At 44.2% G+C, this 18,814-nt stretch overlaps 2 protein-coding genes across 5 annotated transcripts in view; both read left to right on the top strand.

Moving 5' to 3' along the window:
- Positions 1 to 4,939: 4,939 nt before the first annotated feature.
- Positions 4,940 to 5,963, top strand: cldn26 (claudin 26). Its single transcript, XM_041899895.2, has one exon. The coding sequence runs from the start codon at positions 5,086 to 5,088 to the stop codon at positions 5,749 to 5,751; it is 666 nt and encodes a 221-aa protein (XP_041755829.1). The 5' UTR covers positions 4,940 to 5,085; the 3' UTR covers positions 5,752 to 5,963.
- A 3,713-nt stretch (positions 5,964 to 9,676) lies between these two features.
- LOC121584516 (apoptosis-inducing factor 3-like) overlaps positions 9,677 to 18,814 on the top strand; it is a 36,616-nt gene continuing 27,478 nt past the window's right edge. For all 4 annotated transcript variants that reach the window (XM_041900435.2, XM_041900434.2, XM_041900433.2 and 1 more), the window contains exon 1: positions 9,677 to 10,054. The gene's annotated coding sequence lies outside the window, so the exon portion shown is untranslated. The remainder of the gene's footprint in view (positions 10,055 to 18,814) is intronic.

Genomic DNA, 18,814 nt, shown 5'->3' with positions numbered 1-18,814 from the left:
TGGCACACCTGTATTTGGGGAGCTTCTCTCATTTTTCTCTGCAGATCCTCTCAAGCTCTGTCAGGTTGGATGGGGAGCGTTGCTGCACAGCTATTTTCAGGTCTCTCCAGAGATGTTCAATCAGGTTCAAGTCCGGGCTCTGGCTGGGCCACTCAAGGACATTCAGAGACTTGTCCTGAAGCCACTCCTGTTGTGTGCTTAAGGTCATTGTCCTGTTGGAAGGTGAACCTTCGCCCCAGTCTGAGGTCCTGAGCGCTCTGGAGCAGGTTTTCATCAAGGATCTCTCTGTTGATTTTGGCTCTGACATGCACTGTCAACTCTGGGGCCTTTCCAAATCATGTCCAATCAATTGCATTTACCACAGGTGGACTCCAATCAAGTTGTAGAAACATCTCAAGGATGATCAATGGAAACAGGATGCACCTGAGCTCAATTTCCAGTCTCATAGCAAAGGGTCTGAATACTTATGTAAATAAGGTATTTCTGTTTTTTATTTGTAATAAATATGCAAAACTTTCTAAAAACCTGTTTTCACTTTGTCATTATGGGGTATTGTGTGTAGATTGATAAGGAAAATCAATTTTAGAATAAGGCTGTAACGTAACAAAATGTGGAAAAAGTCAAGGGGTCTGAATACTTTCCGAATGCAATGTATATGTATATATATATATATATATATATATTTTTTTTTGTATTATTATTATTGGACATAAAAGACTGTAAAAACACCAGGAAATCAGTTTCTAAGTTCTAAGTATTCCCACGCATAATAGAGAAACATGTATGCAAATGTCTACAAACTATTTGCATTCATCCTCTCAAGAAAAAATCGTCCCATGGCTGAATCTAGTTGATGATCCCTGACATGCTGTATGTATTATATGTGTGTGACATAGAATAACTCTTTATATATATATATTTAAGCAATACTACACGAGGGGGTGTGGTATATGGCCAATATACCACGGCTAAGGGCTGTTCTTAGCCACAGCGCAACACGGAGTGCCTGTATACAGCCGTTAGCCGTGGTATATTGGCCATATACCACAAACCCCCGAGGTGCCTTATTGCTACTATAAACTGACTACCAACGTAATTAGAGCAGTAAAAATAAATGTTTTGTCATACCCATGGTATACAGTCTGATATACCACAGCTGTCAGACAATCAGCATTCAGGTCTCGAAGCACCCAGTTTATAATATAAAATGTATTTCAAGAAGAATTGAAGACATGTGGTCATTATTCTGAGGGGATAATTCCTTCCTTAGCAACTAAATCAATCATTCCTTCCTTAGCAACTAAATCAAACAGGATGGGAAATGTATCACCAAAGTATTTGCTCCTCTCTGCTGATCAATTATAAAATAGAAACATTTGAAGGTTTTTAACATCACAGGATATAATCAGTATCATTTAAAGTCTGGATGGTTTCAGATGAGCTATGGCATGTCTGGTACTGAAGAGGTGTTTGTTTAAGCTTGGGAGAACCAGGTTTTGTTTAACATTGATGTTTGAATGGATGTTTGACATTGGCAAACACAGGACCTACAGTGGGGAAAAAAAGTATTTAGTCAGCCACCAATTGTGCAAGTTCTCCCACTTAAAAAGATGAGAGAGGCCTGTAATTTTCATCATAGGTACACGTCAACTATGACAGACAAAATGAGGAAAAAAATTCCAGAAAATCACATTGTAGGATTTTTTATGAATTTATTGGCATATGATGGTGGAAAATAAGTATTTGGTCAATAACAAAAGTTTCTCAATACTTTGTTATATACCCTTTGTTGGCAATACCAGGTCAAACGTTTTCTGTAAGTCTTCACAAGGTTTTCACACACTGTTGCTGGTATTTTGTCCCATTCCTCCATGCAGATCTCCTCTAGAGCAGTGATGTTTTGGGGCTGTCGCTGGGCAACACAGACTTTCAACTCCCCTCCAAAGATTTTCTATGGGGTTGAGATCTCGAGACTGGCTAGGCCACTCCAGGACCTTGAAATGCTTCTTCACGAAAGCCATTCCTTCGAGTTGCCAAGCGGTGTGTTTGGGATCATTGTCATGCTGAAAGACCCAGCCACTTTTCATCTTCAATGCCCTTGCTGATGGAAGGAGGGTTTCACTCCAAAATCTCCACGATACATGGCCCCATTCATTTCTTTCCTTTACACGGATCAGTCGTCCTGGTCCCTTTGCAGAAAAACAGCCCCCAAAGCATGATGTTTCCACCCCCCATGCTTCACAGTAGGTATGGTGTTCTTTGGATGCAACTCAGCATTCTTTGTCCTCCAAACACTGACAGGTTGAGTTTTTACCAAAAAGTTATATTTTGGTTTCATCTGACCATATGACATTCTCCCAATCCTCTTCTGGATCATCCAAATGCACTTCAGACGGGCCTGGACATGTACTGAGCTTAAGCAGGGGGACACGTCTCGCACTGCAGGATTTGAGTCCCTAGCGTAGTGTGTTACTGATGGTTGGCTTTGTTACTTTGGTCCCAGCTCTCTGCAGGTCATTCACTAGGTCCCCCCGTGTGGTTCTGGGATTTTTGCTCACCGTTCTTGTGATCATTTTTTGACCCCACGGGGTGAGATCTTGCGTGGAGCCCCCAGATCGAGGAGATTATCAGTGGTCTTGTATGTCTTCCATTTCCTAATAATTGCTCCCCGTTGAATTTCTTCAAACCAAGCTGCTTACCTATTGCAGATTCAGTCTTCCCCAGCCTGGTGCAGGTCTACAATTTTGTTTTTGGTGTCCTTTGACAGCTCTTTGGTCTTGGCCATTGTGAAGTTTGGAGTGTGACTGTTTGAGGTTGTGGACAGGTGTATTTTATTCTGATAACAAGTTCAAACAGGTGCCATTAATACAGGTAACGAGTGGAGGACAGAGGATCCTCTGAAAGAAGAAGTTACAGGTCTGTGAGAGCCAGAAATCTTGCTTGTTTGTAGGTGACCAAATACTTATTTTCCACCATAATTTGCAAATAAATTCATTAAAAAATCCTACAATGGGATTTTCTGGATTTTTTCCCTCAATTTGTCTGTCATAGTTGACGTGTACCTATGATGAAAATTACAGGCCTCTCTCATCTTTTTAAGTGGGAGAACTTGCACAATTAGTGGCTGACTAAACACTTTTTTTCCCCACTGTATATTGGTAATTCTCTGATTAACCAGCTGCTGTACAGTTTGCAGGAATACTCTGTTTTGTGTTTAGCTATGATGACATTCTACTGAGTCAAATGTTTCTCATGTTGGCTCTATCAAAGCCTTAATTAATGACCTATGTGAAATTCATCACTTAGTCTATGTACGTACACCCCATCCTGTCACCCAATATAGGTTGGCTTTGTGTCAATTGTTGTTTTGCTGAGAACTGTCACAGGGATTGTTATTGTCATTTTGTAAAGTGCAAAGATGTGATTGCTTATAGAAAAGGCTCCCAAAACCACATTAAGCAACAATCTGAACAACAACTGTTCTGACACAGTTTGATTGACTACCAGGTCTCTCTTTCTCCTGCGGTGTGCTTTGTCGACCCATCCCTGACCTGAAACATAATAGTTGAAAAGAGACTGACTGACCTGATTACAGCACAATGGATCTCATTCTCTCTGACACACCGGCTGCCAGTAGTGTGCAACCGACACTGCCTTCAGTCGTTGGGCTGCAGCAAGCTGGCGTTAGAAACTTAAAAGTATTTTACTTTTTCAAATTCAGCAGATGATGTTGAATCAGTGGACCACTTGAGGGAAATGGAGCACACGTCAGCTGCTGCAGCAGCAGGTGGCTAGGGGAATCAAAGCTGAAGGAGAAGTCCAAGTCTACACAGTATGAAAAATGTATGCACTCACTAACTAAGTCGCTCTGGATAAGAGCGTCTGCTAAATGACTAAAATGTAAATGTAAAATGTTAATCCTTGACCTTTGTCTCTACAAATTAGCACTCTCTTTCAGCAGTTTCAGGTTCCACTGATATGTGGGAGATAAGCTTGCACAATGCACCTTTCAATAGAGTGGGCGAAATCCTTCCAGTTAAGCAAGGTTATCAGACCTTATAGGTTTTTCCTTTTTCATATTTTTTTTATGACATACTGAATGATTCATTAATTATATTTTGATATTTCTGTGTAGTCAACCATTCATTTTGGATTGTCAGTGTATAGCTGGGTCTACAAAACAGATGACCTGGGATGTGGACAAAATTAAAATGTTCACGTCTGAAAACAATTAATAAGCTTTGATTTTGCAGTGTAATGTCCCGGTTGTCTTGATTTTCTATAAGTGGAATGTTGACTCCTTTCATCTGATTCCATTTGATTTCATGTAACATTTAAAAGAAGATGCTTTCCCTGAAGTGAGCGAATGAAAGACTTGAGGGCTGAGGGGCCTTGATGTTCCCTGCCAGCTACAAACCCAGACCTCTAAAACCTCAATGAATACCTCACCAAGTGTTGAGGTCTTTTGTAAGTAGTATTGCTTTGAGCACTATTCATAGTCTTGACACTTGAGACATTTGGCAAATCAACAGATTTTCTCTTGATTTCTTTAGAGAAAAAAACAACTTATCTCACATGAAGAGTTAATCTCATAAACTCTTATCGGTGACATCAGCACATGGTTGTATTTGAAATAATTAGCAGTGACTAATCAAAGAGTCCATAGAATTGGGCCACTGGACACCCTTGGGAGAGTTTTTGGCCCTTCCTCTTTTAATTTGTTCCCCCATGACCAACTTGCTCATGTTTCTCTGTTACCACACTCAGTCCCAGGATCCCACTAGACAGATCTGGTTTCATCTTAAAACAGTGCTCATTGTTCCCTACAACGATATTTAACACTACGACAAAACAATATGTCTGTTGTAATGCCTCAGACCTGGGATTATCTCCCAGTTATGCATTCTATTATAAAGCTGGATGACTGGCTGGGTCGGTCCAAGTGCTACAATAGGAGAGGGGGACGGGCTTCCCAGTCACTCACTAGCTGTTCTTCAGCCAGGACAGAGAGAGGGACAGAGAGAGGGACAGAGAAAGGAGCAAAAAGAGTGTGAGGAGTGTAAGCAACAACGACTGATACTGAAGATGGTGCTCCTGACCGCCAAAATCATGGAGAGGACTGCGCTCTTTGTGATATTCGGGGGTCTGGTCACTACTCTGGTCACCACCTTCATTCCCCTGTGGAAGACCTTGAACTCAGAGCTGAACGAAGTGGAGAACTGGTACTCAGGCCTGTGGCACATCTGCATCTTCGCCGAGGAGGTTGGGATGCAATGTAAAGCCTTTGAATCCCTCATGGCCCTGCCCGTGGACTTGCTGGCCTCCCGGGTGCTCATGCTGGTGTCTGTGGGCACTGGGGCCCTGGCCGTGGTGGTGGCCTTCCCAGGCCTGGAGGGGGTGGAACTGGGCTCTGGGAGGCAGCAGGGGTTAAAGAGGGGCCTCCTCATTGTCAGCGGGGTGCTGTCCTGGGTGTCGGGGCTCACCACCCTGGCCCCCGTCTCCCTGGTGGCCTACGTGACCATGGTGGAGTTCTGGAACGAGAACCTGCCTGACGTCGTTCCACGCTGGGAGTATGGCGAGGCCATGTTCTCCGGCTGGTTTGCGGGTCTCTTCCTGGTCATTGGAGGCTCTCTTTTCTTTGTGGCTGTGTGCATGGCAGATCACAACGGGCAGCAGCGAGTGGCCAGCCTCCCAAACACCCCCCAGGAGAAGCCAAGGAGTCAGTACTACTTAAAGACAGAGGTTTTATAGTCTCATTTTCAGTTAATGCATGGTGTTAGCTTATAATGCCTAGTTTGAAGGAGAATGGTAAGAGAAGCTACAGTTGACTGTGTGAAGTTGAATTCAGACTGCGACTGCCTGGGTTTATTTTGAGATATGAAAAGTCACCTTTGAAATGTTTCAAAGATATATTTGTATATTTCAATATTGTTGAACATGGATAAAGTGCTGTATTTCTGAAGGAAAAGTGCAATGAAAACCTTTTGTCTGTAACCTGTTTGCAGTCTCTCATTTATTATTTGCATGAGACTCTGGTCATTGTAATTTGAGTGCCTAATTGGTTCCTGCACAGTAGGTCTGGTCTCTTGATATGCATCAAGCTGGATGGGTGGGCTCTGTCGCACTGTGAAGGTATTACTACTGGTGAAGATAATACAATTCCTTTCAATTATGTATTGTATGTTAAGAGAAAATATAATATATAAACTAAAGAAAGGAAAAGAAAAGATCACTGTGATTTTCCACAATCACTAAAGGTCTTAAAGGGATAGTTTGCCACAATATGACATGATATAGGGGGAGCTACTTGTTTTGTAATGCAAACTCTGCAGTTGTTTCCCTTAGTGGAGCTCAGGGTAAGTTCAGTTTTTTACAATTTAATGTTAGATGGTAACTCATCCTGAAAGTAGTCTCTGGGCCAGGAAAAGTTGTAATCCATGGTTCGGTTTTCTTTAAACAGCCACTATAAACTTCAGCTACCTTAGCCACTGCTAGATAAAAATAAATGGGAGTGGTAGGAAAGCTTGCAGTACCTTCGTAATTTGTTTTGTTGCCATATCACTTTGAAATAACATCAAGCTAAATCATTTAGTTGATTTGAGTTGATTTGGCCATAAACATTTTAATAGGTACGTATGCCTTTACCACTGTCATTGATTTTAGCTAGCGGTGTCTAAATTTAGCTGAAGTTTGTAAACCAAACCATGAATTACAGTTTGTCTGCACCCAAAGACTACTTTCAGGGTGAGGTACAGTTTAACATTACATGTTGTTCAACATTTTTCAACTTCATATTCATCATCAGCACCCCCCAACATCAACCTGTTGGATGGTCCGTTCCAACCATTATTATGAGCCGTCCTCCCCTCAGCAGCCTCCACTGGTGAGAGAGAGATGCATTCCAAAGCCCCACCTCTTCTGTGTTGTGTTTCATTTTGGGGCAGGGACTTAGCCACATGAGGCGGCCTGAGTTCTTAAAGCACATTTTGGCTCAGGGACACTACTATATGTTGTACAAGGAGCGAGACCCAAATAGAAGTTTGTTTGAGGAAAGACTGTAGCCTACTGTAAATGTAAAAGGGAGACAGCCAAACGATCATATTTATCACCAATAGGAGTAAAGTAAAATTAGTCCCTCTCTGTGCCAATGTCAGTTAAATCAGATGTTTAGTATTTACACATTGTAGTATTGCCCAGAGAGTAGTGAAGGGATTAAGCCTACACTTTAAGCATCTAACATTAACATTTGGAGATCATAGCACATAAATGAGGCACCCATGTGGCACACTCCTTTAATCTGTGTTTTTGGAGTGCATGGCTGGCTGTCTCTGGGGCACTGCGCGGATTGGAGTACTACTGTGATTAAATTCAACTGAGTGATGTACCAGTGATGTCATGTTGTTAACCTCCTCCTGCCCTTGGGGAGAGATTATCAGTCATCTCAAATCAAATCAAATTGTATTGGTCACATACACATATTCAGCAGATGTTATTGCGGGTGTAACGAAATGCTTGTGTTCCTAGCTCCAACAGTGCAGTAGTATCTAACAATTCACAACAATACCCACAAATCTAAAAATTAAATAATGGAATTAAGAAATATATAAATATTAGATTGAGATTTATAAATATTACATCTTGCCACCCTTATAGTAACAATACCACTTGACAGGTACACAAACACATTTCACACACATGCCAACACACACACACACACACACACACACACACACACACACACACACACACACACACACACACACACACACACACACACACACACACACACACACACACACACACACACACACACACACACTAACAGTGGTGCTGTTCTTTCACTGTGTGACCAGCAGAGGGTCTTGTGAGCAGAGCAGCAAGACAAGCGAGCCCAAATGATGCTTGTTTGCAGTGGTTGAGCATTACAGCCAAAGCAAAACATTTCATTTGCAATGTTATGGTTCAGGTTTCTCCTTTGGGTCTATAAGAATTGTAAGAAGCAAGAACTAATGTCAATATGGCAAATTACATATTATGTCACTTCAGTGGAGGCTGCTGAGGGGAGGACAGCTCATAGTAATGTATGATATATTTGATACCATTCCACTCATTCCGCTCCTACCATTACCATGAGCCCGTCCTCCCCAATTAAGGTGCCACCAGCCTCCTGTGTGTCACTTATTCCAAACTATTCAGAAAACATTTTCATGTCACAAAATAAACTATTTATACCCTGAAATATATACATCTGGGTTGTTCTTGAATTGCAGTAGCATTTGGGCATGGCATTACACAATTAAACAAGTTCATTTTTCTAGATTTGTATTTATTTGTATTTGGGTATCTTCCCATTCTAAATCAACTGTTATGACAGCTTAATTACTTTAAATATGTTTTATCATTATGATAACATAGGTATTTTAATAGCCTTCTTTTTTTATTGATCTATATATTAAACACTTTCTAGCATTTAAAATAACAGATAAATATCTCTAAATCCACAAAACATGTCCCCACAACTCATTATTACTGGTAGATTTGCAGTTTAAGGACTTGCATTAGGTTGTATCATTAGGTTGTATCATAGATAAACAGTTCAACATAAACAAAAACATGTATGATGTGTAACTATTTGTAATTTTAAAGGGTTTTTCATGGTTGCGAAGCAGAGGGACTGCTATTCAAGAATGACTCATCTGTATGTTGGTGCAGTATTACCATAAAATAAATTCCTTTACAGGGAATATGATATGAGGTGCTGTATGGCCATTGTCAGAAGTTACAGAGGGGATTTGACAATTAATACATAATTTAATCCACACCAGAGCAACCAGCACACCTATGCCCCATCCCCGAAATAAATAATGTCAAGGACAACTTCACTGTGCCCTGTTCCCATTCCATCCACCAAGCAAAGGGGATAGAATTTTGGCCAATGTAGATAGACACTCAGCTGGCAAGATGTAGCATGGGACATGATCATCTTGTCATTTTCTGGTTGTAAACTGTTTTTCTGTTGGTAGAGACATCAGAAACCAGATTACAACCAGGTAAAGACATATTTTCTCCTAACACATTAGAAAGATGTCATATTTTGGTTATTAACTGGTCAGATAACCAGATTACAATCAGTTCAACCATTACAACCAGTTCTGCTGGTCACTTCCTTTTACAGCCAATATACAACTGGACCATAATGTTACATAAGAACGTCATTGCAATTAGTTTTGTCCACTGGGCAGTCAAGCCAGCCAGTAGATCCTCCACACAAAGAGGCATGCAGGCATACAGTAGAGCACACATGCATGCATTAAGCAGGCAGGCAGGCAAACAGGCAGACAGACAATCAAAGAAAGCCGGCAGACCAGGCAGTACAGGGGGAGGGATCCCAGCCAATCTTTGATCAGGTTTAACGGGCCAGTCAGGCCTTTGGCATCTGAAGGTGAGGCTGAAAGGATCTGACCAGGAGGGGGACTGTGTGTATGTGTCTGTGTCTGTGTCTGTGTCTGTGTCTGTGTGTGCATGCATGCCTGTGTATGCGCACGTGTGTGGGAGAGAGAGAAAGAGTGAGAGAGGGGGAGAGAGGGGGGGAGAGGAGGGAGGAGAGGGGGGAGGAGAGGGAGGAGAGCCGAGCACTGTGAGAATTCCTGCTGTGTTAGCATCCACCCAGCAACTCTGTCAATACTGTATCCAGCTGAGAAACGGGCAGAGGCCACTGGTGCTGCATTTGCCGGCTCCGTCAGTGAGCGAGAGCAGCTTCCACAATCCACCCCGATCAGTGTGCTGCTCCAGAGGTTCCTCCCAGGGATAGCACACCCACCAGAGCCTCAGCCGCTACTGCTGCGTCGGAGGGAGAGGAGGAGACAGGAGGAGAGCTGAACAGGAGATACGGAGTGGGAATACTCTAGAAGAGAGAGACAATCCCGGGGGAGGGACAGGATTCTTGGAGGACTGGTGCGATAGTATGCTAACGTGCTCCACAGGAAAGGCTGAACACTGGGGCATTTGACAGACAGACACTCAGCTGTGCACCTGCCCCACACTAGCTTGTTGGGTAAGATCCTTTTCCTTTTTTACAGTCAGTAGGCCAAGGACTGATTTAATGATTGTGCTTGTTACTGCTGATATAATATCTTATCATTAGACGTTTACTACTTTCTGTGGTCTGCATGTGGTACAGCACTATGGCCATTCAGCATTATAGAGCCAATGAAGTAACTAGGTTCTGGGCCAGTTCCACAGATTTCTGCAGTCCTGCTTAAAGAAGTGGAGCAATGTGGTGCAATAATATACTCAATACTCTGACACACAGTACACCAATGAACACAAGGCACTTCACAAACAAGCACATTCTTATACAGTGGCAAATGTACAGTAAATTACAGTAATCAAAATAAACAGCCATGTTAGGTAGAGAGTAATTGAGAGATTTTCTGACCTCAAAACATTAAGGGAGATTGTTCCTATACATGTGTATGAGTTGTGATATAATTCATTTGTTTAGTTTCATTTTGATATGTGTGTGTGTGTGTTTGTGTGTGTGTGTGTGTGTGTTCCTAGGAAATTGGTCATTTTATTAGTTGTTTCTGACATTGGTCCCCTGCAGGAGTGGACACCCCTCTGTAAAATGCTATTCTGGTTTTCCATGACATCACAATTCCTTTGGCCTAATTGGGAGGCAAACGCTGAAAGCAGCACCAAAATGCCCTGACACTACATCTGGACAGTACCACTGCCTGCTACTCAGCGTAACGTCTCTTCAATTCTACATTATTTGTCATATATCTGTAAACTTCACATTTCCGAATCAGACTCAATGTTTCATTTCAGTAAATTCTGTTTGGTTTCATGTTTGGAGTAGCGTTACATGGTTAACACAACTAATTGTAGGTCGCTAGAACTTGTGTGGTATCACGTGGTATCCCTGCCTTATCCCATCAAGTGTACTAATGGTTAGCCTCTGAATTCCACAACAAGTTCAACAACCAGGGGTCTCTTCACAACCAGGGGTTTCTTCACAGTCCCCAAGTCCAGAACAGACTCCAGGAAACGCACAGTCCTACACATCAAGTAACTCATGCAAGCAGTAAAATCAGATAAAAAAAAAAAAAAGGTATGGAACAACACTGACTGTGAAGAGACACACACAGGCACACACACACATGCATACTCACACACACACACACTAGCACACGCACTCTACACACACGTACATTTTAATAGTGTTGTATAGTGGTATTATACACTGAGTCTACAAAACATTAGGAACACCTTCCTAATATTGAGTTGCACTCCCTTTTGCCCTCATAACAGCCCTAACTAGTCATGGGCATGGACTCTACAAGCTTTCAAAAGCGTTCCACAGGGATGCTGGACCATGTTGACTCCAATGCTTCCCACAGTTGTGTCAAGTTCTTGATACACACAGGAAACTGTTGAGCGTGAAAACCCCAGCAGCGTTGCAGTTCCAGGCGCACACTCAAACCGGTGCGCCTGGCACCTACTACCATACCCCGTTCAAAAGCACTTCAATCTTAAGTCTTGCCCATTCACCCTCTGAATGGCACACATACACAATCCATGTCTCAATTGTCTCAAGCCTTAAAAATCATACTTTAACCTCTTAAGGATCGGACACTTTTCTTCAATTTTCGCCGAAAATGACATACCCAAATCTAACTGCCTGTAGCTCAAGACCTGAAGCAAGGATATGCATATTCTTGATGTGAAATTAATGTAGGAGAATATAACACATTAGATCTGGTAAAAGATAATACAAAAAAAAAAAAATGCATTTTCTATTTATTATTTGGTTCCATCATCTTTGAAATGCAAGAGAAAGGCCACAATATAATATTGCAGTTTAGGCGCAATTTAGATATTGGCCACTAGATGGAAGCAGAGTGTGTGCAAAGTTTCAGATTGATCCAGTGAAGCATTGCAATACTGGACTATTTTGTATGAAGTCTGCCCAAATGTGCCGAATTGGTCAATTGATACATTTTCAAGTACATAACTATAGAGAACATACAAAAATGATATGGTAATACAAAATGTAAGTTTACACACTGGTTCTCTAGCAAATTAGTAAAATTGTCTCACCCAATGTTCAAGAATGGCCTTTTGCCCTTTATTCAGATTACAACCTCTCACTTTCAGTTATTTGAAAAGGAAATAATCTCCCAAATATCACTATTTCTAAAACAAACCATAGAAAGTTGGTTGCAATTTCAATGTAATCCTCTAGAAACGACAGAACAAATAATTCAACAAATATTGTGGTTAAACTCAAATATACTAATTGATAAAAAACACTTTTTTTTTTGACAAAATGTTTAAAAAATGTATAATGTTCGTAAATGATATCATTGGTAGGACTGGTGGAGTTATGCAGCTAACAAAAACATATGGAAATGTCTGCTCTACCCAAAATTACAACCAAATAATTGCAGCATTACCTCAAAAATGGAAGAGGAAAGTGGAAGGGGGAAAAAGTAAGGAACTTGTCTATCGGCCTTGCATTAAAGAACATAATTGGTTAAAGAAAATTGTGATAAATAAAAAAGTATACCAGTTTCATTTATGGACCAAAGGATTGACAGCCGTGCCATATAGATTGCAAAATAGTTGGGAAGAGATTTTTGACGTACCGATTCCATGGCATAGTGTTTATGAACTGATACGCAAAACGGATTCAAATGTTAGACTTTTTCAATTTAAATTATTATATAAAATTCTTGCTACCAATAGAATGTTATTTATATGGGGGATACAATCTTCCCAGCTCTGCAGATTCTGCTGCGAAGAGACAGAATCATTAGATAATTTGTTTTGGTACTGTCCATTTTAATGACTCCAACCTAAGTGTATGTAAACTTCCAACTTCTGTTTGGCCATAATGACCATCGTTATGTTTGGAGGAAAAAGTGGAAGGCTTGCAAGCCGAAGAACACCATCCCAACCGTGAAGAACGGGGGTGGCAGCATCATGCTGTGGGGGTGCTTTGCTGCAGGAGGGACTGGTGCACTTCACAAAATAGATGGCATCACGAGGAAGGAAAATTATGTGGATATATTGAAGCAACATCTCAAGACATCAGTCAGGAAGTTAAAGCTTGGTCCCAAATGGGTCTTCCAAATGGACAATGACCCCAAGCATACTTCCAAAGTTGTGGAAAAATGGCTTAAGGACAACAAAGTCAAGGTATTGGAGTGGCCATCATAAAGCCCTGACCTCAATCGTATAGAAAATGTGTGGGCAGAACTGCAAAAGCGTGTGCGAGCAAGGAGGCCTACAAACCTGACTCAGTTACACCAGCTCTGTCAGGAGGAATGGGCCAAAATTCATCCACTTATTGTGGAAACCTTGTGGAAGGCTACCCGAAACGTTTGACCCAAGTTAAACAATTTAAAGGCAATGCTACCGAATACTAATTGAGTGTATGTAAACTTCTGACCCATTGGGAATGTGATGAAATAAAAGCTGAAGTAAATCATTCTCTCTACTATTATTCTGATATTTCACATTCTTAAAATAAAGTGGTGATCCTAACTGACCTAAGACAGGGAATTTTTACAAGGATTAAATGTCAGGAATTGTAAAAAAAACTGAGTTTAAATGTATTTGGCTAAGGTGTATGTAAACTTCAGACTTCAACTGTATGTATGTATATATGTATGTGTATATATGTATATATAGAGAGAGAAAAAAACATATGGGGGATTGGAAGTGATGCAGACAATTACATTGATGGAAGTTACAATCTATCTGCAATATTAAAGCTGATCTACCCCCTAAGAAAATGTGTACAAAAAATAAGTTAAAATAAAATCAATTTTACACACTCCCAGGAATGTCATGCATGATGGATCATTAGCTTATACACTAACTTTCACACATCTAGATGGCCGGGCGGGGTGGGTGTGGAGCCAGAGACAGCAAGGGTTCAAATTGTAGAACCCAGTTCCTACATTTTAAATATAAAAATGGATTTTATCAAACAAAACTATGCTACATTTTATCTCTGGGACCCTCAGGATGACAAATCAGAGCAAGATTACTGAATGTAAGTACATTATTTACCTTCAGAGGTGAATGTATCAAACCAGTTGCCGTGATAAGATTTTTGTTGTTGTGCACTCTCCTCAAACAATAGCATGGTATTGTTTCACTGTAATAGCTACTGTAAATTGGACAGTTGTCACGCCCTGGCTCTGGGGACTCTTATATGTTGAGCCAGGGTGTGGATTTTCTATGTGTCATTTTCTATGTCATGATCTAGTTCGTGTAGATCTATGTTGGCCAGGGTGGTTCCCAATCAGAGGCAGCTGATTCTTGTTGTCTCTGATTGGGAACCATACTTAGGCAGTCTGTTGGCACTAGTTATTTGTGGGATCTTGTTCCGTAAGGTTTGTTTTGGTGTATTAACCTAGGACTTCACGTATCGTTTGGTTTGTTGTTTTGTTCGTGTGTGTACTTATTAAAAGAATGTACGCTTACCACGCTGCGCCTTGGTCCGCTGTTTATAACGATCGTGACAGAAGATCCCACCTCGACTGGATCAAGCAGCGTGACGAGGAGAGAGGATGGACCTGGGAGGAGATGAGTGAGAGTCTGGCAAGAGGGATGGAGGCCATGAGCACGGGGGAGAGACAAGCCCCAAAAATTTTTAGGGGGGGGCTCACGCCGTGGACGACGAGGCAGCAGGAGGCCGCGATAGAGCGGTTCAGCCGGTTAGCAGAGGAGGCCGCTAGGTTACGGGGGTCACTGGTCACGAGGGAGAAGGAGAGTGTGGAGGCACGGCGAGAGGAACTGAGTAGGCAGCAGAGTGACGGTTTATGAGGAAACCCAGTCCCGCTCCTCGCACCAAGCAAGTGGTGTGTGTCACCAGTCCGGTCCGGCCCGTTCCTGATTCCCGCACAAGGCCAGTGGTGTGTGTTCCCAGTACGGTCAGGCCCGTTCCTGCTCCCCGCACTAAGCCTGTGGTGCGCGTCGCCAGCCCGGTCCGGCCTGTTCCTGCTCCCCGCACCAAGCCAGTGGTGCGTGTCGCCAGCCCGGTCCGGCCTGTTCCTGCTCCCGCACCAAGCCAGTGGTGCGCGTCGCCAGCCCGGTGCGGCCTGTTCCTGCTCCCGCACCAAGCCAGTGGTGCGCGTCGCCAGCCGGTCGGCCTGTTCCTGCTCCCGCACCAAGCCAGTGGTGCGCGTCGCCAGCCGGTCCGGCCTGTTCCTGCTCCCCGCACCAAGCCAGTGGTGCGCGTCGTCAGCCCGGTCCGGCCCGTTCCTGCTCCCCGCACCAAGCCAGTGGTGCGCGTCGTCAGCCCGGTCCGGCCCGTTCCTGCTCCCCGCACCAAGCTAGTGGTGCGCGTCGTCAGTCCGGCACGGTCCATGCCTGTTCCATGCACCGGTCAGCTGCTCCACACCGGAGCCAGAGCAATCCGCTCCACCGATGTCCAGTCCAGCTCCGGCCAGCGGGGCCAGACCAGACCAGGGGCGCTACGGGGGGGTAGAGAGAGAGTGGTGGTCACGCCCGGAGCCGGATCCGCCTCCGAGGCGGAATGCCCACCCGGCCCCTACCCTCTTGTGTTTGGTTGGCGCGGTCGCAGTCCGCGCCTTTGGGGGGGGGTACTGTCACGCCCTGGCTCTGGGGACTCTTATATGTTGAGCCAGGGTGTGGATTTTCTATGTGTCATTTTCTATGTCATGATCTAGTTCGTGTAGATCTATGTTGGCCAGGGTGGTTCCCAATCAGAGGCAGCTGATTCTCGTTGTCTCTGATTGGGAACCATACTTAGGCAGCCTGTTGGCACTAGTTATTTGTGGTATCTTGTTCCGTAAGGTTTGTTTTGGTGTATTAACCTAGGACTTCACGTATCGTTTGGTTTGTTGTTTTGTTCGTGTGTGTACTTATTAAAAGAATGTACGCTTACCACGCTGCGCCTTGGTCCGCTGTTTATAACGATCGTGACAACAGTGGAGTTAGATTAACAAGAATTTAAGCTTTCTGCCCATATAAGACATGTCTATGTCCTGAAAAGTATGCTGTTACTTACAACAGTCATGCTAATCACATTAGCGCACGTTAGCTCAGCCGTCCCGTATACGGGACACCGATCCCGTAGAGGTTAACCTGTCTCCTCCCCTTCATCTACCTTTATTGAAGTGGATTTAACAGGTGACATCAATAAGGGATCATAGCTTTCACCTGGATTCACCTGGTCAGTCTATGTCATGGAATGAGCAGGTGTTCCCAATGTTTTATACACTCAGTGTACATTTTGTGTTGTAGATATGTAGTGGTAGAATGATGTTATATGATTTACTGTTTTATTACATTTTTTTGTTTGTTTATTTTGTGATGTGCCTTACTGTGTCTGGACCCCAGGAAGAGTAACTGTGATGGGAATCGATAATAAATACAAATACAAAACAACCTACCTGACCTCTGCAGCCTGATAATGGTAAAAACACATTTCAGACATCAAACATTACATTCCAGACTTACACAATTTTCACCACCTATTGCATGGAAGCTATTAGCCATAGTAGCTACATGGAACTTTGTTCATCTTGGACATATAGATGCATTATTCCATAAATGCACTTTGATGATGGAGTAAATGTTACTCTAAAATGATGAGCCTTCTGTGCTCATGGGACTGCAATGACAAAAAACACATTTCACAGTGGAGAAACAACATTAAAAAAACAATGTTCGATTTTGATCTTACATGTACCTTATGGACAAAAACTTAAACAAGCATGCAAGCATGTACATCACAAAGGGGGGAATGCACTTAGTCACAATGTATGTGTCAAGGTGTCAGTGTGCAGCGTTAGGACGGAGTCAGGCACAGGACACAGAACTGAGTAAACAACGAACTTTACTCGGGAAAACAACAAATTCTAATTTCCACGCAGGGAAACATAACAGCTCACAACAGTAACAACACCAAACAAAGAACAATCACGCACAAAACCATGAGGGAAGCAGAGGGTTAAATAGGGGACTAATCATACGTGATGGGAACCAGGTGTGTACAATCAAGACAAAACAACATAGAAAAATAAACTTAGATCGGTGGCAGCTAGAAGACCGGTGACGAAGACCGCCGATAGCCGCCCGCACAAGGAGAGGCACCAACTTCGGCGGAAGTCGTGACAGTATGATTGTTTCACATACTTCTAGAGCCTATTATTGGGGAATCTGATTATCTCTAATCCAATGTTTATAATACATTCATAGTGTAAAACTGGTAGCCTCTGGAAATAAACCAAAAAGTAATTTAAATTAACTGTCCAGTGTTTCCATTGTTTCCATATTTCTATGAAATATGACCTATATTTAACAACAATATGAGTAAAATGTTTTTCCTTCCAAAGAAATGGTAATTAAGTATGTTAAAAAGCATATTTCCTGTATTGGAATGAGGTGGGCGTACCCCAACAACAGACTGGTGTGGGTGTATACCAGTCATTAAAAATATTAATGTGAGTAGACCGCTGATTGGCCGGTTCAGCCAATGAGCCTGTCACGCTCGTCGGGAACAGAGGAGGACCAAGGCGCAGCGTTGAAGGTGAACATACTTTATTTTAATGAATATACGAACAAAACGATAACGTGACGTCTACGGTTTAACACAAACCACACTGGAACAAGATCCCACAACCACTGTGGGAAAACAGCCTGTCTAAATATGGTTCCCAATCAGAGACAACCAGCAACAGCTGACACTCGTTGCCTCTGATTGGGAACCACTCTGGCCAACATAGAACTACAACTACTAGACAAACAAATGAAACGCACACCCTGGCTCAACATACAAGTGTCCCCAGAGCCAGGGCGTGACAGTACCCCCCCCTAAAGGCGCGGACTCCGACCGCGCCAACTAAATACCACAGGGGAGGGACCGGGTGGGCACTCCGCCTTGGCGGCGGATCCGGCTCCGGGCCTGATCCCCACTCCCTCTCCAACCCCCCAAAGTACCCCATGTCCGGTCTGGCCCCGCTGACTGGAGCTGGACTGCACACTGGTGGAGCGGATTGCTCTAGCTCCGGCGTGAAGCAGCTGACCGGTGCCGGACCAGGCACCGGTGGAACAGGCACGGGCCGTGCCGGACTGACGACGCGCACCATAGGCTTGGTGCGGGGAGCAGGAGCGGGCCGGACCGGGCTGGCGACGCACACCACTGGCTTGGTGTGGGGAACAGGCACGGGCCGTGCCGGACTGACGACGCACACCACTGGCTTGGTGTGGGGAGCAGGAGCGGGCCGGACCGGGCTGGCGGCGCGCACCATTGGCTTGGTGCGCGGGAGCAGGAACGGGCCGGACCGGGCTGGCGACGCCGCACCATTGGCCTGGTGCGGGGAGCAGGAACAGGCCGGGCCGGGCTGGCGACGCGCACCATAGGCTTGGTGCGGGGAGCAGGAACAGGCCGGGCCGAGCTGGCGACGCGCACCATAGGCTTGGTGCGGGGAGCAGGAACAGGACGGGCCGGGCTGGCGACGCGCACCATTGGCCTGGTGCGGGGAGCAGGAACAGGACGGGCCGGGCTGGCGACGCGCACCATTGGCTTGGTGCGGGGTGCAGGAGCAGGCCGGGCCGGGCTGGCGACGGGCACCATAGGCTTGGTGCGGGGAGCAGGAGCGGGCCGGACCGGGCTGGAGACGCGCACCATTGGCCTGGTGCGGGGAGCAGGAACAGGCCGGACCGTACTGGGGACACACACCACTGGCCCTACGCAGGGATCTGGAACGGGCCGGACCGGACTGGTAACACACCCCAGTACCTCTTGCCGTGCCTCTACACCTTCCTTACC

This window comes from Coregonus clupeaformis, chromosome 16, assembly GCF_020615455.1.
Source record: "Coregonus clupeaformis isolate EN_2021a chromosome 16, ASM2061545v1, whole genome shotgun sequence".
NCBI classification, from domain to species: Eukaryota; Metazoa; Chordata; class Actinopteri; order Salmoniformes; family Salmonidae; genus Coregonus; species Coregonus clupeaformis.
Note: the sequence above shows the minus strand (reverse complement) of the source record. Positions and strands in the feature narration are given on the sequence as shown.

Coding starts and splice junctions, on each gene's coding strand:
- cldn26 (XM_041899895.2), top strand. CDS start 5,086: ATGGTGCTCCTGACCGCCAAAATCATGGAGAGGACTGCGCTCTTTGTG.